Raw genomic sequence first — 26,442 nt, 5'->3', positions numbered from 1 at the left:
ATCGCATCAAGAGAGGACATTGATGAAGGAGGAAGAGGGGTAGGAGAGGGGAAAGGATATTGTTGTTTGGCCTATAGAAAAAGGGAAGGTAGAGGTTGCCCTGCCATGCTTGAGAGTCACTTCTTGTTGTTCTCATCATCCAGGTGCTCATTCAGACTTGGCCATCTCACTGTTAATGAGAGTGGTCCCTTTGTGGGGCAGGGCCATTCGTTACCAATTGCACTGTATCGCCAACTCTGCCCTGCTCAGACACTGTTACGTTCCCCTTACACCAAAAGGCAGATGGTAATCAATAATCTGAGTGTATTCTGCCAGAGGTAGGGGAAAGGAAGAGCTTTGTGCTTTGTTGTAACCAGTAACAAATAGTTAATACAGAAACTACCCCAAAAAGATAGGGAAGAGCCAAGATATAGCAAGAATCTGCACATCTAAACTCTTTACCCCTAAAACTTCAGCCTTGAAGCTGCCGCCCTCTCTTTGCTTGTGCTGTGCCGTGCCCTGGCTCCATAGCTGCTGGAAAAAAAATACCCTAATTCTGTAATTGCTCAGGATCCTGCAAGCTCCTTGTGCTCTTTTTGGGATGAGTAGTGGGAGCTTGCCCTGGGAGAGTGCACAGCCCCTCTTGCACCTTAGCAGCTCCACTCGGTGCTTCCATCCCCAACACCAGCTGGGCAGTACCAAATATTGAGGAGAGCCTTTCTGTTAGGGATTTTATCTGAAGTGCCTCGATAAAGGCACTTCACAGCCTTTGATCAAAGTGATTAAATAAAAACCTAATTGCCAGAAAAGAGAATGAAGCAGGTGATAAACAGTGACTTTATTTCAACTAATTAATGGATAGAAAAGGTTGATTCTTCAATACAATTCACCCCTTTTACTTTGTGGCCATGTGGCAACCTTCAAGCTCTAGTTATAAACTTTATTGAGACCTGTCACTCCTGATCACCTGCTTGTTCTCCTTTTTATTTTTCACGAAGCCAGAGAAGGTGACACATCTGAATGAGCAGGGCATAGCGAGCGCCATAGCTGCCCACAGCAGGGAGGAGCTGAGGCTTTTACAAAAACAGGAATAGATTCGACATGGTTGCTGCAAATAGTCCTAAGTTTCCTGTGTGACGTTTATGTAAACTTTATGTGTCTATTTTATGTGCTGCTTAAAAAGAAAATGGGATAATTACCATGACGCAGTAATGTGTACTGCGTACGCTGCCTGTGAAATGCTGTATCCATTAAACCCGCATCACCTGTGCATAATCAGAATTGTAATGCCTCTCTCTATCTTTATTTAAGCTAAACTTCAGTACTGGAGCAGTGTTTTAATAGCACATATTTTCCCCCCAACAAGCCAGTTGTCCTAGTTATGAGTGTTTCAAATGTTTCATTTGGTTGTGCCTTGAGAGGCAGAGCGAGTGCTGTTTCCCCTCCTGCTGCATGAGCACCCGCTTCCATTGTTGGCCTGTGGGCTGCTGTGTGAGCACTGCCGAGCAGGGCCATGTACCTCACCAGTGTGCACTCATGATCCTGATGCTGTGCAATTCCCTGGGCATGTTCCCATAGCTGTGGCACACAGGAGGATCAGCGTGGGGCTTCCAGGTAGGGTGGCCAGGCTTCCCTGCCAGCAGAAGGTGGTTTCACTGTCCACCTGCCCTTAAGCACCAGCTATGGGGAGTCTTAAGCATTTACAGACTGTGCTGAGGGCACTGCTCAGTTGTTTCCTGTGGCTGTGGATGCTTAAGCCCCTCTTAAACAGGCTGACAAGGGAAATGGTGCCAGTAGCTCAGTCAACTCTGCTGGGTATGTGCCAAAGAATTGTTTTATATACAAACAAACAAAAACTCTGGAAGGGAAATAACATCAAGGTTTGCAAGGCAGCTGGAGGCGCCAGTTGAGGATCGTGGAATTTATATCTGCTCTGGTTCCAAAAGTTTCAGGGATAAATATTACTAAAATTCAGTCAGTAACCCTCGTAAAAGCGAGTGCTTCTGTCTGCTGGTACACTGGCCCAGCAGCAGTCAAGCATCCCCAGCCTCACTGAGCTCTGGCAAAATGAAGGTGGAAAGGGTCCAGGGCCTGTCTTAAATTCAATGGATAAAAACTGGGGAAGTCCTTGAATGCTAATCCTTAATGATGTAGTTCTTGCTTTCTATTGTAAAACTCTATGTGTTAATGTTAGGAAGGCATTTGTGTGTGCAGAACAACCTGTGCTCGTGGGGTTTGGCAGCGCCATGGGGCATCATTTTTTCAGTCACCTGCCTGGTTTTCTCCTCTCAGGGAACTGTCCCAGCCAGCTAAGGCAGCTAATGTCTAACAACAGAATTTCTTAAAAAAAAAAAAAAAAAAAAAAGGCCCAGCTTGCTTGCCTTACTTGATCTGTTTAAAATGAGTAACAATTCTGTGGTAGCAACAATTTTGTAAATGCAGCTTTCTGGGTGACTTTGGTTTTGTGCCTCTGGTAGGGTTTTTGCTTTGCACTTTACAGCTGGCTCACAGGAACCCCTAATGCTTTAATATCTAAATATTCCTTAAAACAAAGGATCCTTTAATCACAAGGAAGAACCATATTTATGGCTGCAAGTGGCATTTGAGAGCAGAGTGACAACTAAAATACTTGGCTTTGTTACAAAATCTAAACAACATTGAGGACATTAGGAGTTCAGTTTAAAATGGAGAAAGATACCGTGCTTTCTTATTCTGAAGTGCTGATGTTTCCCATATGTTCTTCAGTGAATATGAGTTTGAAATCAGCTTCACTTTGACACTGGAAGTTTGCCCAAGAACAGTTTAGCAGCGAATCAGCAATATCCACGGCATTTTGCAGATTTTGATGAAGAACACAATTTAAAAAAAAAAAAAAAAGAAAAACACCATTCCAAATGATCTGTCTTAGAGTTTAATAACAGCGTGTTGTGGGATAATGTCAAAGGAATGCAGGGGAAACCTGAGACCCAATTGCTGCAGTCAAGCTAAGTGCATTGCTGAAAACACATAGTTGATCTTCAGCTGTGCCAGTGCCCAGCAGAGCCACTCAGGGTACAAAGCATTTGGGGTACAAAGGCCTGAACTCTGCCTTTTGCAAAAACCTGTCCTACTTGCTGCCTGAGCCTGGAAGTAGCTAAATGCCATGGGTTCTCCATGTTATAATGATAAATTTTGCAAGGCTTGAGGTCCCTTTCTGTGCATGCGCACAGAGGCTGGCTCAAGGCTGAATAACCTAACCCCAAATTCATTCCTGATGAGGATCCAGCCTGGAAGTCTTTCTCTGTATTAGCCCTGGGGAGGCAGTGATCTGGTAGCTCTTTGCTGAGCCCCCCTGGCATACACCCCCAAAAGAAGTGGGGCTTATGGCACTAGGAGACAAGCACAGAGAGCTTGGCTGCAAGGGAGCCAGCAGCCTGTTGTATGTTGGGAGGCATACACTGGGCCTCTGGGTTGTTTGGGATCACCACTCCAGGGCACTCCAGTCCCTCTAGGCTGTGAGTCTCTGGGCAGTGCAGTGCTGGCAGCTGGTGTCCAGACTTGCCGTCTGAGGGTGGATCTGGAGGATCTGTATTTGCCAGCCCTGCTTGGGCAGCTGCCGGGAAAGCTGCAGGCAGCCTTCGGAAAAAAGGCATTGCCCAGTTTAGCTCCAAGTCCTGCTCTACTAATTTGTTGGGCTGGGAGTCCTGAGGGTATGGAGGGGAGAAGCTCTTGTTGCTAAGGGTCATCAATTAAAATAGCATTGGAATAAAAAGGGCTGCCTTTCCCCCTGGCCAAGCTGAGGGAAAATCAGTACCAGGTAAGAAGTTCCTTGTTCTTCCAGAAGCTGGATACTTGATCACTGCCAGCCACACACCCTTACTGGAAGGCAGCTACTGTACGTGCAGGCCTCAGATAGGAAGAGACACACTGCAGTTTCTCTTTCATGCCATTAGAGAAGGAAACCAAGTAATCTTGGTTTTCACAATAAACACGCAGTTTTCAATCCTCTCTTTTCTTGAAAACAATATATTCTCAATGTTTCTTCTTGCTATACAATCTTTTAATGATTTAAAAGGGCAACCCGCAGTGAACTTCAAGAGAGAGCACAGCCAGAGGTTACTGGCAGTGCCAAATGTGGTAAACATGCTGCCTCTTATTGACAGGGTGCCTTGCTTTATAATGTTAATTTTTGCTAATGATACTGAAATACACATTGGCTATTATATAAAACCTTTGGAGCAACCAGCAGCCTTTTAAGATTACTTATATTAGTGGGGGATTTGTGGTCACTGAAGAATTCAAGTGCTCTGTGTTTGTGCCTCTCTTGGTCATTGATTTAAGTAATGTCAAGAACTTACTCTAATTCAGGGGTAAGGAAATGATGTGAAACCACATAGAGTTTCAGTGATTCACTGTATACCCACAATGTGGACAAGATTATTGCTGGGATAGAAAATAGTTGAAGATCTTTCTGCAGAAGTACACCCTTACCAAGGAACCAAAGAAGAGAAATACAAGCTTCCCTATAGGTTTCTTACAGACAGTGTTCTCCTCATTCTCCTCCCTGCTTATTTGGAGCGGTGTTGCCAGGCAAAGATGAAAGTGGGAGAACCAAGCCCAGACTGGTCAGCTGCCAAGTGCTGGGGCCTCTGACTCAGAGCCTCGGCGGCTATAGGAATAATTAAGTTCTCCCAGTGCTCACTTACATTCATGTAAGTCTTTTTTGTTGAATCTTTAAAACCAAGTAGGATGGCTGTATGGGAAATAAATACAGTCAAGCCCTGAAAAAACACAGCTGTAGTCTTAGCTCAGCTAATCAGCTAGATTTCAGAAAGGTTTTAGTTTAGTTTAGTTTAGGGATAAGCCTTCTCCCACCTCTGATTGTTTTAAACATTAAGCATTGATATATATATAACAGAAATATGTCAACATGATGGCCATCTCTTTTATTTGATCCTTAAGGCAGTGTTCATTAATTGCAGCTGTACAAATGATCCCATGCTGTAAAGAGTCTATCACAGGACACATCCTGGGTTTGCTCCAAGAGGCAAAAGCAGTTCATGCAGGCACTCACTCTCTCTGGCCACGCTGCCACCTCCGCCGTGACAGCACTCTTGGCGCTGCGGTTACCCCAGAGGCATTTACTAACAAAATGCAGAGCATCCTCGGTGTTTTATTCATGTGTTTTGCATTCCTCCCATGTCCAGTTAGAGGTGTGAATCCCCATCCTCCCCTCGAACGCTCTTTCATCTGGGGTCAGCACTGGGTGGTTGTTGGCATACAAGCAAACTTGCCAAAACCAGCCCTGCCTGGGCTTGCGCAGGAACGGATGGCACTGTCAGCAGTGGGAAGATAGGCTTTGCACCAGGGAGGCAGGGTGTGCCACTGCCCGGGGCTCCAGAGGGGGAAGTACCAGAGCCTGCAGGAGGGCTGGAGGCCAGTAGGCTGGTGAGGAGGTTTGGTGCTACAGCACGTGGAAGTAACAACCACTATGAAAGAAGAAAAGCTGGGCCAGCTCCTCTGGCTGGGCTGCCCGTAGTCCTGTGCGCTGCCATTGGGAGGTTCAAAATTTGATAATCTGCTCAGGTGTGAGTTCCCAGGCTGACAAGGCAAGCAGTGCTCCAGAGACTGTACCTGCAGCTGCTGGGGAGATGGAAGGTTTTGCACAGCTCTCCAGGAAGCGCTCGGATGGGGTGGTGTTCCCACAGCAGTGTTTGCCTGTCTGCTCTCACAGAAGAGGGAAAGGCACCCAAAGCACAAGTTATGTTCTGCCTCTTTTGGCAGCTCACAGCTGTCCACACTCACCACAAAGCAACGTTGTCCTTGCCAAGGACACAACCCAGAGAAGCACTGTCATGAAAAACTGGTCCCCAAAATTGATGAGATATGCCTGTGTTCTAAGAGGTGAGATACTTTTAAGATCTTGTTGGATCAGATCAGCAGTGCAGTAGCATTTTATAATTAGGTGCAAGTGGCAGACTAATTAAAGAGCTGTTTAGGTGCATGTTATGGTAATGTTAGTGACCTGAGTGGTGAGAATTGCAATGAAGTTTTGGTTATTTCGTAACTAGAGGGAAATTTCTGTTCTTAATTTTCTGTTACTAAAAAATATCCATAGTCTATAGAGTATATTTAAGTTGTACCAGACAAGTTTTGTGCTACCAGAACTGAACAAACTGGTGTTTGATTTCAGACTGTTTTGATGTGACCAAGTACTGCAGTTCCCTGGAGTCATTCGCCACATCAAGAAAATGCAACAAACCTCTCATGGATTAAATTCTTCAGTTTTCACTTTTCTGTTTTACCTTTCCACAGATCCTTAGAATTTGCACAAGATACACACCAGAACAAGACACCATGACCTTTTCAGATGGCCTTACCCTAAACCGAACTCAGATGCACAATGCCGGATTTGGCCCGCTGACTGATCTCGTGTTCACCTTTGCCAATCAGCTCCTGCCTTTGGAAATGGATGATACAGAAACGGGTCTCCTTAGTGCCATCTGCTTAATCTGTGGAGGTATCGTACAGCATAAACTCAGATGCATTTGGAAAGGACAGACATGATAAGATCTTCATATATGTTTCACACGTTTTGCTTTCCTTTACTTAAACGTGTATATATATTTGTAACATGTTATATAAGCTACTTAATGCTAAAGGCTTGTTTTCTGCTGGTGATAGTTATTGGTTTTGTTATTGATACTTTAAAAAAATGAATTGAATCATTCTGTGAAGCAACCAGTCCTATTATTTGCCTGACAAAGGACACTGAGGTATCTCACAGAATGGTTGGGGTTGGAAGGGACTTCTGGAGTTCGCCTGGTCATGCTGCATTTTTTGCTAAGTGGTATGTGGGTACCTGTATGAATGAGCTTTCTTAGAGCAAGATGCCCAGTAACACAGCTTTTACTCATAAATATAATTGTATGCCTTTGCATTAGTTACATTTACATGGATGTCATTGGTGATAACTTTCTTTAGAAAAAAAATGTATTATACTTCCAAACTGGGGCTGATTACAACTCGAAAAAAATCATGATTTTAAAATACAAAAAGCGAAGTCAGATAATTTTCAAAATCCTCTGTAAGTTTCTGTTAGTTTAGCCACCTGGTCTCTCTCCTCCTTTGCAAAATCTGGACTAGCAATAGAAGCACACCTTGTCTAGTTGCGCCATTTTGTTGAAATACAAACTGGGTGCTACTAGTGAAGGTTTAAAAAACAACACTTTGTTGGCAGTGGCCCTTTAGTACAAAATCATTTCAATTTTATGTGTCTCTAACTGTAACCCATCAAAAGCATTGATGGGCTCCAAGATGTCAGTGATATGTGACTGGTGCATCCTGGTTTAGGGGGGACGTTTGTTGTCACTCAAGCCAGCACTGCCATCTGCTGATACCAGATGGTAACTCACTTTATTGTAGCAGTGATCACAAAAATTAGCTGTAATCTCTATGTATACCTGGGTAGCTTATCAGTTTATCAAACACATACAGAATTAATTCCAAAATATGGTTTGCAGCAGGGTGTTTTCCTCTTGGAGAGGTAGGTACAAGAGCAAACTGGTAATTCTTGTTTCAGAAAGGTTTATCCTTTTCCTACGGAATGCTCACTGCAGAGTGTAGGTTGTTAAGTGGAGTTCTAATGAAGAACATGGAGGAGCTTCTGTGATTTGCAGTTTGTTTAAAAAAATAAATACTTAAAATGAAATGAGTGATATGACACTTTTCTACAGATCGCCAGGACCTTGAAGAACCAATGAAAGTGGATAAGCTTCAGGAACCCTTGCTTGAAGCACTGAAAATTTATATCCGAAAGAGACGACCCAACAAGCCTCATATGTTCCCAAAGATCTTAATGAAAATCACAGATCTTCGTAGCATCAGTGCAAAAGGTACAGTGCCTCCTAATAACTCAGCAGGAGTGACCCCCTTGCATTTCAGAGGAAACTGTCCTAGAGACCTGGGTTGCTATTTTTTTTTACTACAACTGAGACAGGTCCTTGTGACATTTCTCTTCCTGTCTCTTTTATGTAACTCCTGCCTTTACATTGGTTCTACTTGAAACATACATGGTGCTATGTTCTTCAACTGACAGTGAAAATGATGTTGTAGGTGTAAGTAGGTTACCAAATCATTAGCATGAACTCTTTGTTAGTCATTTTAAGATAAAACCATGAATGAAACCTTTATTAATGTTTACAGGGGGGTTCGGATCAACATGCACTTTGTACCACGAGTGGCTTTCTAAAAAAAAAGTTTGGTTACAGACTGCAGAAAACACTTGTGCAACCAAAATTCCCCTAAACTGTGGTTTGAGGTATTGAAGATTTAGAACTGATTTGATCCAGGATTTTGGAGATTCAACCCCCTAATCCAAACTAACCATGCCTAAATGTGGATCTAACGTTTTGTGTAGTCTTGTATGTGATTGATTGATCCTGTGAAACACACACAGTGTAAGTGCTGTTACATACATTCTCTAAAGCACAGGTGTGCATTATTCACAACCTGAATACAGAGGGTAAAGTGTAACAATCCTTATTTTTATAGTGGCTGATGCAGTTCCACAACAGATTTGCTACCCCTGCTAGATAAGCAAGCACACAAGCTTGTATGTACAGGTACCTGCACAGCTATAGGTTGGACTTAACGCTTTTGAAAAGATTACTGATTTCATTTCATATGTTTTGGGGGAAAACTTCAGGGAAAAAAAACCCCAGTAGTCAATTCATTCAACTAAATAGACTTCTTTTACATTGAAACATAAACCGTTCCACTTTAAACAATACATATCCAAGTTAAAAGATTAAGTTATAGGTATGTTTACAAAAACAAGCGAGCAATTTAATGGATTGATTAGAACCAAAAGAAGTAACTGGGAAGGGAAACACCAGAGCTGGAAGCAAAAGTATCCTGAAAAGGAACCACTTACCAGGTTATCTAAAGCTTGCAGTTTATCCTTAAGTAAAGCAAGCTCCATCCAGCTGAATCTATAAAATAAACTTAGAGCAGTACTGAGCTATAAAAATATTAAGGGGAGCCCTTTTGTTCTGCTGTTCTTGCGTGTGGGAAATCCATTTCCACTTTCCTGCTTCTTCACCAGAGCCTCAAGAACACTACTCTTGTGTCTATATTCAATTCACAAGAAAGGCTTCTTTTCATTCTGACATAAGTATTTAACTTTAATTATATCATTAATGTTTTATAGTAGAACTAAATCATACCAAAGGATGGTGATGTCCTGGAGGGGTGGGTATGTCTTGAGTTTCATTTGAAAAGATGTACATTAGACGATAATGCCTTTGGATGGTACATGATCCCTGAAAGCAATTACCAAAGAAAGCGTGAATCTAAAAGACTGAGAATCTTCTTATGCTGGTGTTCCTGACACAACTGCTTTCTTCTGTGGCATTAGAGGTATTGTAACTAAAGGATGAAGTGTTTGTGGGACTGAAGCAAGGCAGTTTTGAGTTCTTCTCATCTTCTGAGTTCTCTTATCCCCAAATTAAATTGGCAGTCTGCAACACCTGAAAAATTTATCTGGCTCTACACTGGAATAACCACACAAACACCTTACTGCACCTGACATAACAGCAGAAAGCAGATGTTTAACATAGTCAAAATCAATTCATCAGCACTGCTCTATGGTTGGTTGTCAGAGAAGCTCTCAGCGTCATTCTGCATTAATTTCTTTCCCATTACAGAGCTTGTCTCTTTGTTCCTAGCAGTTACTTAAGAGACTTTTAAATCAGCATTAATTTGGAAAGTTGGTCATTGCCTTTGTAAATGATTTTTTTGATGCTCCTCATTTAAAGCATGAACATAAGTGCCTCCTTGCAATCTGGAGTGACCAGTGTGCTCTCTAGCGTGTACATTACAACAGCCATGGACAAGTAGAATATTTTCAAAGGCTGTCTCTTCTGGAATGGTTCTTCAATAACCAGACTACTTTCTCTTTAATTATTTTTGGTTCTTCATGCCTTCTTGTTTGAAAAGCTCAGGTTCCTCCTCCATTGGATTAAATTTTAAGATGATCAAGAGTCCTATGCAACATGAATGCTGTGGTTTGTGGCCATAAATTGCTGGATGTCCTGATAAGAAAATTCTTTTTCCCATCAGTACCAAAATACGTAAAGCACATTCATGCCTCAGTGTGGAACCAAATCTTTGCTATACATCACTTTATTTGAAGTGTAATTTCAAAATGCTCCTGTCCTCTCCCCGCAGTAGCTGAATGGTGATTAACGTTGCTTTTGCCTAGTGGTGTAGAGCAATCGCCACAGCTGAACTCTCCTGCCTTACAGATCAGGTTTTTCCCAGAACAGCATTTATTGTTCCTGACAAGTTTTGTCCATCCAGCATTTAAGGATTCCGATGGTTGCATAACTTTTTCCTCCCTACACAGTTCCCTCAGTGCTGCCTGCCCAGTGTCAGGCAGGCTCTCAGCTGTTTTTAAAATGGAGGCTGCGCCGTGAGGGAACAGAGCAGCGTCTGCCTGTTCACACAGGCTCCCCTTTGCCTGTCCTTTTCAAGAACACATCATAGGAGCATCAGGCACTATTATGAGACTTTGTGTTGGTTTTCTTTCTCCCTAAACTAGTAGTTGTTGGCTCACAGGCTGAGCAGTCAGGATTGATGTAGTAATTTTGTATAATCCTGTGTGCACTCACCTGCAAAGCACCTCTGCATACAAGTGGCTGTTGTTACACGTGAGATGGCCAAACACCAAACAGCTTCAGCTAAAGCAGATGTGAGCAGTACTGGTGTTTCTGCATACTTTGGTGGCTAATTAGCACAAGGCAAGATGCCTGAAGAATACAGAAAATCAGCTTCCCTCCCAAAAAAGTGTCCTTTTGCCTGAATTTGTTCTTTTATAAAGTAATGATTTGTTAAATTCTGTATCTTATTTCACAGTTTTCTCTATGGGAAAGGCACGTTCTGACTTAGATCACAGTAGTTCTCTTGCCGGATTCACCTCACCTATTTAATACCAGCCAGAATTTTTGTCATTCTACAGTCTTAGCTGACCCAGTATAGATCAAAAACTAAACGTTATTCCACTTTATAAAGACATCTGTATGATCACGGTGTAATTTAATTTTTCAGTATAATTTAATGCCATTTTGGTTCCTTCTATGAAAGTAAGCAACTCATCCAATTTACCTGTATTGAAGCATCAGTTGCTATGTAATAATTTTGAATTAATTTGTTAAGGTGCACTCATCTAACTCCTTTTTTTTGTACTGAATGAAGCAATTCACTTACTTACTTTTGTATGCAAGAATTATAGAAGGAGACACGAAAGCCATTAAAATTATATAACCTGAAATTACTACTGCAATGCTAACAAAAATGAAATTTTATGAATCATACTCATGGAAAGTGTTTTCTTTTTAAAGGTGCAGAACGTGTCATTACATTGAAAATGGAAATTCCTGGATCCATGCCACCTCTTATTCAGGAAATGTTGGAAAACTCTGAAGGACATGAACCACTGACACCAACCTCAAATGGAAATACTGCAGAACACAGTCCCAGTATCTCACCTAGTTCAGTGGATAACAGCAGTGTCAGTCAATCCCCTATGGTGGAATAAGACATTTTCCAGCTACTTCAGACATTCCTAATACCTTATGTACAGGGATGAAAAGCAAGAAAAACATTTTTACTGCTGCTTAGTTTCTGGACTTAATATATATCTATATATGTGTATATATATATAGATAAACTCAACAAGGACCAAGAAATTTTCATATGTATCAATATATATACTCCTTGCTGTTTAAACTCTTAAAATAGAAAATGCAAACTTTTGAAACTCTAAATCAGCCATTTCATGCAAAAAAAATAGTTAAGCTTGTTTTCTCCTCTGAACATTCAATATTGCATGGTGACAAGACAGATCTCAAACTTAAAATTCTGGTTGCATTTCTGATGACTTTGTACATACAAATGTATGGCTGTACTCTCCATACTGGATGTTTGGTGCTTTCCTTTTGTCTGTCATACCTAAGATGATCAAGACACCAACATACGAAATGGACTACTGTACACATCCAGAGAAGGAAGTTTAAAGGACCGTCTGATTGAGTTTAAATATGAAAACTTGTCTTTGATGCCCTCAGTTTGCATCTCCTTCCTTGTAAAAAGTATACAAAACTTCACTGCCCCAGCAGAAGAGATACCGGTATCAGCATTAACTGCCAGATCAGTTATTCAGATGTCATTTGTTCCACTGTTAATGTCACTTTAAATTCTAAAGAAGTGGTTTCTTAGCTGGCTGGTGATCTAGCTACACAATTAACAGCTCCATTTCTACAGCAGTGCTAGCCTCCAAGGCAGAAACACTTTTCAGTGTTACCATGTTTTTGTTTACTTGTTCACAAGCCATTAGGGAAACTTCATGGGATGATAACCAGCAGACTCATTTACAGCTTTTGAATCGCTGAGTCTAGGGTATTTCCTTAAGAATCAACTGCCAGGAATCAGCTGGGTTATCCAGCCTTCCAGGTGCTAGGGAAGTACAGCTAAGACTTCCAGAAACACAAGGAGAGAATCTGCCTTCTTGGCCTTGTTAAATCACCATGAAGCAGAGTGAAAACTGTGGTAGAATGGTTAACAGATTTAAAGTGTCAGTTTCTTAGGTTTCATTTAAAGCACTAGTGGAATTTTTTTTTTATATATTCTAGCAAGTCTGTGATGTACTTTCACTGGCTCTGTTTGTACATTGAGATTGTTTAACAATGCTTTCTATGTTCATATACTGTTTACCTTTTTCCATGGAGTCTTCTGGCAAAGAATAAAATATATTTATTTTAAAAACTGTGTAGAAGTAGTCCCTGTCGTCCACACACACACACACACACACACACACGATAGTTTTCCATTTTTTAATGTTTAAACTTCATTTCAAAAAGCAGGTTTGCTGTTTGCAACCATGACAATTAAAATGTGCTTTAGCACAGCTGTCTAGAACATCTCTACAAGCCAGTCAGACAAATACATGACATTTCAATGAGTAAAAAAGAGCATAAAACTGTAGGTGTAAGAACAAAATGTTAAAATGCCTACACACAATAATAAAAACCATCAATTACATTATCACATAAAATAAGTCAAATGTACAAAAGTTTGCGACAGAGGGGACAAAAGGACAACACAAGATATTTGTTGGAAAACATTTGTGTGCTCTTTGGGCACTTAATTAAACATATCAAAATCATCATCTTCATCAGACTCTGCAAAATATTTAACTTCTTTCCTAGCCCGGCCCGTCCGTGGCTTTGGGGCAGTTTCGGAGGCAAAGCCTGACTGAAAGATTTCCACATCAGAATCCTGGTCAAAAGCAGCCTTTTTGGATTTCTTAAGAAAAGAAAAGACAAATCAGTTGTGATGCTGTGTATGTTTTCCCTTTTAATTTTCAGAATTGAAGGAAACCTCTCTAATACCTCATTTCTGACCACACCTACACCCCCATTACCATATTAGCAACTTATAATAAGATGCTCCTTTTATGTAAAGTAATACATTAGGTTCTTTTTACAAGGAGAAGAGAGCACAGAGGAAACTTACCTTGCTTGGTGTGGACTTGGGTGTTTTCTTTCCAGGGTTGTATTCACCTTCATTTTCTGAACCAGATGCTTTCCTTTTCTTTGCCCCTCTACCTTTTCCTAGATGAGAGATTACGAGTTAACTTTTTCTTTTTTTTTTTTCCTAATAAACTTCAGACTTCCTCAAACTGAAAAGAACCCTAGTGAAGTTACTTTAGTATATCTACATGTTAAAGTTCAAATCCAACTGAAGCTTTTTCACAACAGCAGTAAAATACAGTATCTTTTCTGTTTTAAATCTTTTATACTTCTTTCATAGTTACCCTGACAATTCAAGCTGTCAGTTCAAGACAGGGACAGACTTCATGACATCAGATAACTTCTAGACTGCTGAAGTATTACAAGTCCTTGATCACCTTCTGTACTCATTACACAGCATTAATTCATATTTAATATTTAGTAAATTTCCTCTAACCTCAACCAGCAACACTGACACATCCTTTACAGACTCCTCCAATTACACCACTTGGTGTGCTGTGGTGTGAGGACTCTCAGAAATGGGATACCAAAGAATTGGTTTAAAAAGCCAGAAATTGCTACTTACCAGAATTTTACTGCCTCGGAAAAAAAAATGAGATCAAAGAAAATAACTAGTATCCAGTAGAACTGAAGAGGAATGGGGGGTGTGGAGTGCATTTCCAACAGTGAAGATTAGATAAAAAAGTTCACACATTGTTTCCCAAGAAGTCAATACACTGTATTTGTCACAAAAAAGGCTCATGGCTGAGTAGTCTACTTGTGATCAATTTACTAATAACTCAGTATGGTTCTAATAATAATTGTGAACCTTGTGCTACAGGGAGTACAGATGTGACTCTTACCTTTGGGTGCTGCAGTCTTCTTTGGAATGCCGAATTCTGAATCTGAATCAGAGTTTACAGTTTCCACCTTCTTGGCCTTGGGAGCTCTTTTAGGTTTAGGGGGCGCATCTAGTTTTGCTGTTAGAAGTTAGAAATACTAAATATGTTAAATTCCCATATTGGTTAGAAGCATTAAATTGTATTAGATACTCCAATTACAGCATAAATGGCAGACATTATAACAAGATGAGCAGTTTCTGCACTCAGGGAAAACATACTTCAGCTTTTATGCTAAAACTGTGTGGAATAAACAGGAAGTTTCCTGTGTCATGCTTTGAGAATATTGGTGCATTCAGTAAATTCCAGCATTCTTCGTTGAATATTTTTTCATCTTTTTGATCACAAAACAGGTTACTAGCAGCTAAAGCTGCAGCAGAAGTTCTCCAGGTTGGATACTTTGAACATATCTGGATACATTACAGTGTTTACAGATACAAGCGTTTGTGACATTTTCATCTTCAGGGTGGCATAACTGCTGGACAGCTTTCTCCAGGATTACTGCAGGAGTTTGGAAGATGGTGCATCTGGCTCTGTGACATAGTTTTCTGTCAATCTCAGTGAAAAGAAACTTCAGAAAAAGCAGAAAGAATAGGAAGGGGACATATCCATGCATTTCTTACAGAATTTCATTTAGTGGTACGCATCTAGTCTTGCTGTCTTTAAAAGATGACCACTGGAATGTTCACATAGTGGGAGTTAAGGGATAGAATCATAGAATCATTTAGGTCAGAGAAGACCCTTAAGATCATCAGATAATGTGTTCTATAGGCTTACAGATGAGTAAGTCTTTTGCGGAAACCTCAGATACTCTACTGACCTACACTCTTATCAGCCACAAATACCTCAAATAGACACATGTAAAAACTCTAGATATTAGGAATGTGGACATTTGTGAGACTCAAGCTTGCATTTATAGTATCGCTAGAGGAATGTGTTTGGAGAACAAGAGAGCATCTCCACAAGCTTTTTGGCTATGACGCCTTGAACTGCCCACTGGAGAGTCACTGCAAAATGTCTTTTCAGCTTTTTATGATAATACCTACTGGGCAGTCCACATATCAGGTCCTGCCAACACAAAAAATAAGATCACCTTTGGCATCATGGATGGGGAATACAGTGGTGTTGGTTATGGCAGTATTTCAGAAAAGATTTGGGGAAGGAAGCAACAATGCTCAGGAACCACAGTTGAAAGCAGCTTGAAATAGGTCTCTCTAGGTATCTCAGCTGGGAAATAACACCTGTATTAGCATAAAGCAAAACTAAGTCAGTCGCAAAGACCTACCACTAAGCCTGAAAAAAGTACACAGCAACTAAAAGCAGGAGAAATACTTTCTAGAAGCATCACCAAAAGTAAGTAGCTAGTGATCAGTAAAGGAAGGGGAAGTCCTACCTGAAGATATATGATTTTAGGTCCCATTAGGCAAATGCTTCATACAGGAAGAAGCTTTACCACGGTAAGAAATGTAGACTAAGGGGCAGGGAAGAGAAAGATTCAGAAGTTTTGTCAACTGGAAGATGATGAGCAGAAATTGTGACTGAGAGGATCTTAGTAGAAGGGATACATTTTAGATCTAGGTGACATTCAGCATCAGGAGCTGAGGTTGAGACACTCTCCCACAGGATTATGTGTGCTTGGCCAAGTAAATGTAGTGCCTCACACAGTTCCTCATGCTGTTCATGTGAAACCTGCACACCAGATGCTAGCCAAGGATGCTCTATTGACAAGTACTCCCCAGCACATATACCACGAGATGTAACTATCTGCAGCTGGCTCTGAGTCCTCGAGTTTGTTAACCAGTGTTAGAAAAGGAGCAGACTTCTCACTGGTAAACAAGGAACTGGGAGAAGGAAATAACTGGGGAATGAAAGAAACACGCCACACTGCCATAAACACTAGATTTTGTTCTTCCTTGAAAGAGAGCCAATAATCACTGTTTAACTCCTGTGAAGTCTACTTGCAGAACACCAAGTTGAAGGGACAGCAAGCCTCTTAATTGTTATCTGGTGCTTAAAGGAATAGTCTCCAAGGCTTCCAGAACACTTATTTCCCTCTGTACTAAATATAGGGGGTTCTCATCTGCTATCTTAAATTATATACTTAATGCCTGCACAAGTGTGAAGGATCTCTGACAGCAACTAGACTGCAATCAGCTCAGCCAAGCTCTCCCCTAGAGACCATGACACAAAACCGAAGTCTGCAGTACAATCAATGTACACAGGCTCTCAAGAAGCCCAAGTTTTTGGCAGGAAGTCCAGGTATGTCTGGTATATCAGTCCTACAGCTGATGCAAAGAGTGTCTCATTGCTAGAATCTCAACAGCTGGGCTGTTCAAGGTGAACAGCTGCTTATAATCATGAGTAAGGCTGTTTGTCAGATTTTCCTTAGGCTTACTATAAAGCACGAGAACCTCTAAATACCACACAGGCCTCTAAATAATCACGGAAAGCAAGCTCAGCAGTCTATTCATCCTCTCTAGTGAACATCAAAAGTCAAGAGATTTCATCCCAAACTCCAAAAAGAAGCTGAATTCATACCTATTCTTTTATTTCTTCTCATTGAGAAGGGAATGTGGCTGTACAGATAGCAAGGCACAACAAATGTTTCAACTTTCCATCCTTAGAAATCCAAGCTCTGAAGTCACAGAAAATCAAATAACTCTGGAACAATTGCTTCAGCCACACAATAGACTTTCCCAGTGTGAGAGTGAGTGGATGAAATATTACATTATCAGAAAATGGATTTTGAGGAGGCTGTTGCCAAGACCATGACGATGGACTTAGACTCAAAGAGATTACTAAAAGGATACCAGATGACCAATGAACTAAGCCTGCTAGTTATCACTGCACTGTTGACTGTGATGATGAAACTCTGGTCATATCTAATCTGGGCTGAAGAGATGAAAACTGGTGAAAGCAACCTGTGTTACTGTCATGCACTGAGAGGGAGACTATCCCTAAGGCTACTCAGAAAGCAAAACTTTAACTTTTGCTTGAAAGAGAGCCTGTTTATATGTATTTTGTGAGTGTAAAGGTTAATGACCAACTCAGAAACAGATCACAGCTGTATTTTAGGGTTTCAAGTTAGGCTAATGACAACTCATCACACGGGGGCCTTCAAAAAACAGAGAGGGAGAAGGAGATTGAATGGTCAATTGTATCCATGACTAGCTTCAGCATGCACAGTTCTCTCTTGTATTTACTGCAGTACAGAACTTTGATATAAAAGACTACTCTATTAGAGATCAGCTATCTCTGTAAACAATTTTTATCTACCATAGTATAGAATTTTACCAACTGAAAGTGTTCGAGAAGCATTCAGGCATTCACTGATTCAAAGAGTTTATGAATTAAATTAGACACAATGCATCAAGAGAAATTAGAAACAGGGAAAGGAAGCAACTGGGGAGAGGATGAAAAGATGCTGCAGCTCACTGGTACATAATATATAACACAAGACATTTTTTCCTCATTTTTAAGAGAGTAAGCTAACTATTCTAAATGGCTGCTTTCTTGCAAATGTCCTTGAGGTATCTTCTTTGGAAAAAATTAATACATTAAAGTTCAGATGCAAGTCAGTCAAAACAAGTTTTAAAAAACAAGGGCCACAGTATCATAGGGAGAAAAAACGCTTTTGAAGGACAGAAGATTGAGCAGCAAGAAAAAAAGAAAATTATCTGAGAGACAGAGGAAAAAAGGCAAAGATCTGAAAGCAACATAATCGCTGGTCAATCAAGTGGTAAGAACTATATTTTATAACCTATTTAAACAACTACTAGGTAAGAAAAACCCTTATTTTTGCCATTAATTATGGCAGTATCTACCATAACCTTTATACATTTAAACTAGTGTAAGTCTTCCTCTTGAAAGTAGAGCTAAAAACTCATAAACTAATATTACTCAAGGTAGGCAGTGCAAAAAAAACTTATTCCTACAAACACTCAAGCACAACCACAGAAACAAATCCAAGTAATAAACACACTCTTCTTGGAATTGTCCTTAATTGCGCAATGTAAGGTTGTGCAAGATGCCAGTTCTAAAAGTAATAATTCGAAGAATTTATACCTCTGAAGTTTGAGGAGAGCCTTTCATCCTCTGTTTCAATAAGTAAAACAACTGTGCCAAGTGGAACTTAATGTGATAGCCTACTGTGCTGGTTTTCAGCTGGGATAGAGTTCATTTCCTTCATAGTAAGTAGTATGGGACTGTGTTTTGGATTTGTGCTGGAAACAGTGTTGACAACACAGGGATGTTTTCGTTACTGCTGAGCAGGGCTTACACAGAGTCAAGGCCTTTTCTGTTTCTCATACCATCATACCAGTGAGGGGCTGGGGCTGCACAAGAAGCTGGGATGGGACACAGCTGGGACAGCTGACCTCAATTGACCCAAGGGATATTCCATACCATATGGAATCATGCTCAGCACATAAAGCTGGGGAAGGGGCCGGGGGAACCGACATTAGGAGTGATGGTGTTATGTCTTCCCAAGTAACAGTAACATGTGAGGGAGCCCTGCTCTCCTGGAAGTGGCTGAATACCTGCCTGTCCATGGGAAGTGGTGAATAAATTCCTTGTTTGCTTTACTTGCATGCGCAGCTTTAGCTTTACCTATTAAACTGTCTTTTGTCTCAACCCATGAGTTTTCCCTTTCTCTTTTACTCTCTCTCCCCTATCCCACCAGGAAGGAGGGAGTAAGTAAATGTGTGGTGCTTAGTTGCTGATTGGGGTTAAATCACGACACCTGCTTCGGACATAAATATTTCTTGGGGATTCCTCCAGTTCACTTGCTCTCCTTCCTTTCAAAATAAATAAGTTAGATCCATTATAGAAGGCTATCCTCAATCCCAAGGTCACCTTATTTCACATATTCACCGAGGCTAAAAATCTCCCATTAGTTAAACTAACCGAAAGCTGAACACCAGCTCCATACGTGGAATGTATTAAGTTTTGACACTACAGTAGCCAGCTGAATTTCACTGAATTCAAAATAAATGAATGCAATTCCCACTTTGAAGACTGAAGAGACAATGGCAAAGGTGGTGAAGATGACTTTACATAAATGGATTGGCTCATAGGCCAATTCTATACATACCCTTTTTAGCAGCTACTGTTTACTTGGAATTTTCTCTGTTGTTTTGGGGCAAAAGATGATGAGAAAACAGGAGCAGAATCCTCATCATCACTGTCCAATTTTGTTGTATCTACAATCACAGAGTACGGTTAGAATAAGATTCATTCACTGCATATCATCAATGTTAATTACTGTAAAAATTATTCTCAAAGAAGGGTTTCTGATACTACAACTAGGCCATGGATGTACTGTGACTTTCTTATGACACAAGCTTTGTTCCTCTAAGGATCAGAACCTCTTTCCCTTTTCCCCTTTATGAATGTGGACATCCTTCTTCTATGACTACTGTGTGAAGTTTGTGTATATCAATCCCTAATATATTCCATCAATAACTGCTATTAAGATTAAATAGAACTGTGAAGAAAAGCTCACCATCATCTGTCTTCTGAGAGTAAGATGGAAAAGAGAAGATGTTCCCAAAGTCTTGATTTTTCTTGGCTTGAGACGTTTTTCTACTTGCAAACAGAAAAAGAGAATTCTATGAGTTGCATTAACTACATATTGAAGCACATAGACATCATAATATCCATATAAGATTAAATTAATGTTTTAGCATTTCTAGCATTTTTGTATATGCTTGCAGCAGTCAAACCCCTAAAATCACCATCCAATTGAGAACTTCAGGCATCTAAAATTAACAGAACTACTTTTTTTTTCAAAAATGTACCAGATGGCACAAGACAGAAAACAGAATCTTAAAAAATGCACGTTAACAGATAATATTACAGTGTATCATAATTTGGTGAGTCATGTCTACCTTTGCATAAGACAATTGCAAGGCTGAGATAACATACACTTTAATTCCTCCACAGAAATGTACACGTTTCATTTTACATGGTACATGTAGAGTAATGACAGGCTGACGTTTCTCAGTTTTGTTCAGCCACTTCTGCATTGAAAAATTTATTAGTAAAGAAATCCTGCTGAGTTACAGTACTTACTCTGGAGATGGCTTTGATTTGGCTGGGGAGAAGTCATACTCATCTTTTTCTAAACTGTCTGAAGGAACAAATTCATCCTCTCTGTCATTTATAACTGGAGAGGCTTTTACTTTGAGCTCATCCAAATCATTATTATTGTTAGCATCATCATCGTCATCGGCATCATCTTCTTCTTCTGAGAAGTCAAAAGTATACTTGGGCCTCTCAGCTAAAAAAAAATCACACATATACACATTTCAAGATAGTTGTTTATGTTACATAATACACATACATAAATAAATCAAAGTGGAAGTCAGTAAACAATCCCAGTCTCAGACTACACAAGATGAAAGACTGGCAGATAATAACTTGTTTCAGCCTAGAAGAATAAACGGACATAATTTAAAGTGTTACCAAACATCTAATACCATCTGTGGCTTGCTCAGACACCTTCAGCTAATGGCATTATGCAGACACCACTGCATAAGTACTTTTAAGGAATGAGAATCCTTCACTTAAAATTGAAGTTTTCTTGAATCCATCATTAGAATATTCTTCCGAACCAAGTGCTTGAAAAATTGATCAACAATTTTCCAGAAAAGTCTGTGTGTTTTTTTAAAACTACACAATATTTACCTATTTTCCAAACTTTTAGTCTTACTTTTCATGGACTTTTCAGAATTTTTTTGATAAATTTTTAGTAGCTTTTTGGGCCATATTTGACAGTATAATTGCATTAGAGTAATTTTTTTGTTTGTAATTATATTATCTTATATGTTGTATTTATGTATGTTTCTTGTATAATTCACTAGAGTTTTGTAAGTAATTTCTATTTTAGTGTTTAGAATAAGGGAAAAGATTTCTGGACCAAGTTACAGAATCTCTCATATTATCTTTCAAGTTCCTAGTTCTGACATTAAGAGTTTTTTTCACTAACCAGACAGTGAAGAAAATGTAATGCAAGCTACCTATAGGAAATAAGGTCCTAAAGAAAGGCTACAGTCAAACAAAAATGTAGTTTTGTAGTTGAAACTTTCAGTCACAACACACAGTTCATAAAAGCTTGGGTACCTGCAGCTCTCCTAAGCAGAGAGTCTCTTGGAATAATCACAGGCTCATTCTCTTCTAAATCACTTTCAGACTTGGATTCATCATCTGACCACGGGTTTCGTTTCTTCACTTTTTTTGCACCAGATTTTGTAGATGATGGTGTTCTTCTTACCCTAGTACCTGCCACAAGTGAAAGCATTTACTACAGTCAGGTTAAAAAGTATTTTCATCTTTTCTAATTGTTTATGATGCATAAATTTAGCATAAATTTTAATCTTAAAAAGTTCTCTTTTAAATGATCTAAATTTTCTTTTCCTCCCTGCAGAAATATTTAACATGATGAAATTATTTCACACAGAACCTGACCTCCTGCTGCCAAACAAATCTGTTTCAGGACTGAAAAACATAAAGTCTCTAATTCGAAGTTTTAGCTCTTTTGCAGTCAAACTTTCATTTTTTTTAACAGTTGCAGCAGTTTTCCATGAAAAGAACATGCAGTTTTTCATTATTCAGGGAACATGATCAGAAACAGTTATTGGAAAAATACAATAAGCATGGGAAGCAGGGCTACCCTATTGTGGGGTGTAACAATGTGGTCAGTCAATTGCAGGGCAAGCTCAGGTCAAGCTGGTCTAATTTGCTCTGGGCTCATCACTGGCTAAGGTAGATTTGAGCTGCACATAGACAAGTCTGTCATAACTGTAGTCAGTTAATCTATTCAGGTGGGATAATCCCCTGAATAATCAAAACCAGATCTTATCTCAGAATAATTATTTGCGTAACCACATTTTATTCCTTCTTCAAAAAAAACTCCTCATACTTCAACTTCTCTTCTGACTTAAGCTTTCTTTTTTATTGCTGCCTCCCCATTACTATATATTTCTCAAACAGCAATAAGAAATTCCTGCTAACAGAGGAAAAAGGTAAGTGAACACAGACATTGGTCAGTCTGCCAAGCCATAGCACCCATAACTTTTTAAAAGTCAGAATGACTGAGTATGGCAATAGGAAAAAACATTAATCAAGTTTTACAATCTATACCATTACTCAAACTGAAGGACTGAAGGTCAGTGCCATATCCTTCAATATCAGAGAGCACACAAACTAGAAATTTCACTTTGCACTGACTTGCCTCAGTATGTAAAAATAAACTATTTTTCTATTCACAAATTCAAAGATTTAGACACCCCAAAAATTCAAATGTAGAAAATGAAAGATCCACCACCCCCAGGAAGGCAGCTTACAAAAAGAAATTTTGGCAGAGAAGTTTCAAATATTTCTACACATCTTTTTAGGGAAGAAAATCAGATGAAATTGTGATAATTTTGCTTGTATTTCCCGCTTACTATGTGTTAAAAATTTATTTCGTGCCCAGTTAGTGTACACAACTAAGGTAACTATGGATGTGTAAGGATCTTACCAGGCTCCTTCTTCTCTCTCTTAGGTTTAGGGGTTTTAGCTGCTGCAGCTGATGCATTCAGTGAGTCATCCCCACCACCCTCAGCTGGCACACCACCAAATTCTTCATCAAATTCCATTTTTATTGCTAAAGAATCGCTTTCACCCTAAAATGGGCAACATAAGATAAATTACACTTTGAACTGGAATGGTTTTGTAAATGATAATAAATGAAAGTAGACTAGTATATTGAGATTGTTGAATAGTCCTTGCAAAGAAGATATTCAAAAAACACCTGAACAATAAGCAGTCACAAGAGGCTTGCGAATGTAAAAGAAAATCCAGTACAAACTTCCTCATGTATTATGTCAGCAAAACAATATAAATACAGCATTAATGATGTCTAGTGATTTGGTTTTATGCTACCAGACTAGAAAAATATAGCAGTTCAATGATAAATAATCTAACTATAGCAATTGTTTTGGTTTACCTTCTTCTTTTTCAGCAACTTCCTACTGGCATCAGCTTTCATGGCAGATGTAATCTGTGGAACTATTCTTCTGCCAAATGGTGACGGCATGGTTTCTTCCAACTGAAGTTTCTTCATCTTGGGTTTACCAACTTTCCCTTTTATTGGTTTGCCAACCATGCCAGCCAAAACATCTTCTCTCTCCTGTGCTTCTACTTTCTAACAAACAAGGAGAGGCAGGATGGAGGGGAACACATTATTTTTTAATGAGAACAAAGCAGAACGCGGTGATTATTTAAGATTCGACTCCTTTTTACATGGAGCATAAGGCTTCCCTTAATTCTCTCCTGAACTGAAACATTCCAGTAATGGAAAACCGACCACTTAATCTTGGTAAATTCTTCCTTATCCTGTACAGTTAAAAACTACACTTGTATTCACGATTAAAGAAATACGAACCTTTGGACACTGCTAGACTGAAAACCTATTTCTCATATATGTGTGTGGGTACAATGTAACTTTCCAGCATTTCAGCATTAAACTTAAACATCTAGTTTTCTAGAGTCATTTTTAAGGCACATTTTCCAATCCTTTAATCACCTTTCTTCACAGTATGCACATATAGCCGAAATACAGACACTTGAGCAGAACATTTCCAATTGCAGCTCTACCAGTAACACACAAAGAAATAAAACAAATGTCTTACTTGTATTACCCTGTGTCACTTCAAAAGATTGCATCAGCCCTTTTCAGGCAACATAGGAAGCTGAGGCTCAGCAAGTTATTCACCAATAGGACCTTATCTTTTTCCAGAGTTACTGATGAGGCAAAGTAAGGGCCTCTCATATAGTTTTTACTGTTTGCACACTCCATTCCTAAATGTACAGCCTTGCATTTGATAATACTTACTGCCTAACAAACAATTAGATCACGTAACTATGTAATTATGTAACTACTGTAATTATTCACATTACCAGTTCCTAATCCCAAGTTTTTGTGTCATTTGAAAACTAACTTTTCTCCTGGTTACTTTTCTTCTCTCATCACTGAGTTGGAAAACACATTAAACTGTATAGATGCAAGAGACAATCCCTGAGGAACACAACTAGGAACACAACTAACCAATACTGATTTCCCAGTTACCATTATATTTGGAGATGTATCTGGTTTTAATTCAAAATGTAGTATTTTTAAATTCTTTTGTTTAAATTTTAATAATCTCTGTTAATTAATGCTTTTAGTTAAATTAATTTAAATTTAACATTTTAGAAATATATGTAAAGTAAAACATACTTCAAGCTCTTCAACAAAGGCCGCTAAGTCTTCTTTCCAAAGATCTGAAGGAGATTTCCTTTTAAGGTCATTTAGTTCTCTCTCCTAAAATACGAAAGTAATATGTAGAATGTAAGTCACAATTGAAGTAAACGCCATCAAAACTGAACATTCCCATTAGGTACATCAGTAATTACTGCATCATTTCAAATTAGTCTTCCATGGTGTACCAACCTTGGAATCTCTGTGCTTAATTAACTCTTCCACTTTCTCTTTCGTGAGTGACCACAGAGACATGTTTAAGATGTAGTTAAAGTCAGGGCCAGAAGTTGCACCAGAAGCAGAGGAAGCATCATCATTGGCATTCTGTGAGTCCTCCTCTTCGGCAGCCTGGAGTGAAATATTCACAATTACAAGTACTAATAATCTTAGCTCTATGCATGAACTGTAACACTGCTCCAAAGCACTGTCATAAAGTAGTTAGGTATGCCCTCACAGACTGAGTAACCTTAACATTTTCTGGACCTTTCCAAAAGGCCATGTCCCTGTGACCTTCTATAGTTGGATTATTTAATCATTTGATTTAAGAAAACAAATTTGAACCTGATGCTAAACCATACGCTTTGTATGCTATTGGCTACAGATATTGGTGCTGTCCCAGCTGTCTCACAGGGCTGAGACCTTTGCCCTTCGGATATCCATGCATATCTGTTCCTTCAGAAATGAGCACAATCCTTTGGGTAAAAATGGGTATCAATACCCTGAATGTACAAACTGAGATTTGTAAGTAAATCAAAATTTCTCATCATAATACTTTTGTTGTAAAATACAACGCACTGCATAGAGTTAAAATACAGTATTAAAAAACCAAATCAAATCAAACGTGAAATAAAAACAAATAGCTAAAGCAGTAGCAAAGTCAAAGAAAAGGGGTGGCTGACAGAGATCTGAATCTGCTTTTCAAAGTGGTTCCATCTTCCCCATAGTAATGCATGAAATTAAACTTGTCACATATCTCTTTTGGAACAATAAAAACTTCTCGGGTTTTAAAAAAACAGAAATAAATATAGGTCAAGATCAAATTTACTAAAATAAGTTTAAAAGTCATAGCTTTATAATACTCATGTTTCATTACAGAAAACTGATGAGTAAGTTATATGGAAATAATGACATTTAGCAATTAGTTTTATATATGGGGTAACTGATGCAACACTTTCTGGATCAGCCAGTCAGAAATCAAGTTGCCAGTTTTGATCTGGGTACATTAAGAAATTTGATCCTCTGCATTCCCATTTTTCAGACTTGTATTATCTAGTTTTCTTCTAAGAATTACACACATACAATACCAACATTACATGACTGTATTTTTGTATAAGTTTAATTCTTTTTAAAAATGGAAGCCAATAAGGAGTAATGAATAATGTTTTTAAAGTGCTATGTGCATTATAAATTAAGTTAGACTACTGCAAAACAAACATCTGAATCAAGTAAAAGAATTTATAATACTAACAGCATCAAATATATGCAGAGATTTCAGATTATTACCTTTTCCTGTGCTTCTTTCCAGGCTTTTACTGGATCAGATTCATAACCTCTCTGGACCAACATCTGAATCAAATCTCGTTTTGATCTGTTCTCTACAAGACGCACACACACAACCAGGAGGGGGAGGAGGAAGGAGAAAGGGAAAATTAGTGTCACGAAAATCAATGTCTTGAGTACAAATACTTTCTACTACACTTAAATTTCCAGATTTTCCCCTGCTGTTAACTAT

The 26,442-nt window shown here is 39.2% G+C and overlaps 2 protein-coding genes across 11 annotated transcripts in view; one reads left to right on the top strand and one right to left on the bottom strand.

Annotated features, from left to right (window-relative positions):
- The window catches only part of RARB (retinoic acid receptor beta), a 328,318-nt gene extending 315,535 nt beyond the window's left edge, over positions 1-12,783 (top strand). For all 7 annotated transcript variants that reach the window (XM_032678229.1, XM_032678227.1, XM_032678258.1 and 4 more), the window contains 3 exons: positions 6,274-6,478; positions 7,695-7,853; positions 11,361-12,783. In XM_032678229.1, the coding sequence (XP_032534120.1) occupies positions 6,274-6,478; positions 7,695-7,853; positions 11,361-11,557 (561 nt within the window). In that variant the 3' untranslated portion in view covers positions 11,558-12,783. The remainder of the gene's footprint in view (positions 1-6,273; positions 6,479-7,694; positions 7,854-11,360) is intronic.
- A 54-nt stretch (positions 12,784-12,837) lies between these two features.
- Positions 12,838-26,442, bottom strand: part of TOP2B (DNA topoisomerase II beta) — a 64,156-nt gene continuing 50,551 nt past the window's right edge. Inside the window, exons 25-36 of one of the 4 annotated variants that reach the window (XR_004355114.1) lie at positions 26,214-26,305; positions 24,903-25,058; positions 24,690-24,773; positions 23,418-23,615; positions 22,950-23,094; positions 21,551-21,709; positions 20,501-20,708; positions 19,932-20,014; positions 19,521-19,629; positions 14,393-14,509; positions 13,534-13,631; positions 12,838-13,323 (exon numbers count right to left, since the gene is read on the bottom strand). Coding sequence is in view for 2 of the 4 variants with exons in the window: in XM_032678197.1 (XP_032534088.1) it covers positions 13,162-13,323; positions 13,534-13,631; positions 14,393-14,509; positions 19,932-20,014; positions 20,501-20,708; positions 21,551-21,709; positions 22,950-23,094; positions 23,418-23,615; positions 24,690-24,773; positions 24,903-25,058; positions 26,214-26,305 (1,502 nt within the window). In the remaining 2 variants the exon portion in view is untranslated. The remainder of the gene's footprint in view (positions 13,324-13,533; positions 13,632-14,392; positions 14,510-19,520; positions 19,630-19,931; positions 20,015-20,500; positions 20,709-21,550; positions 21,710-22,949; positions 23,095-23,417; positions 23,616-24,689; positions 24,774-24,902; positions 25,059-26,213; positions 26,306-26,442) is intronic. The other 3 variants (XR_004355115.1, XM_032678197.1, XM_032678206.1) reach the window with 3 other exon arrangements.

Source organism: Chiroxiphia lanceolata, chromosome 1, assembly GCF_009829145.1.
Source record: "Chiroxiphia lanceolata isolate bChiLan1 chromosome 1, bChiLan1.pri, whole genome shotgun sequence".
Lineage (NCBI taxonomy): Eukaryota > Metazoa > Chordata > Aves > Passeriformes > Pipridae > Chiroxiphia > Chiroxiphia lanceolata.
The sequence above is the reverse complement of the archived record's forward strand: the minus strand, read 5'-3'. Positions and strand labels throughout refer to the sequence as shown.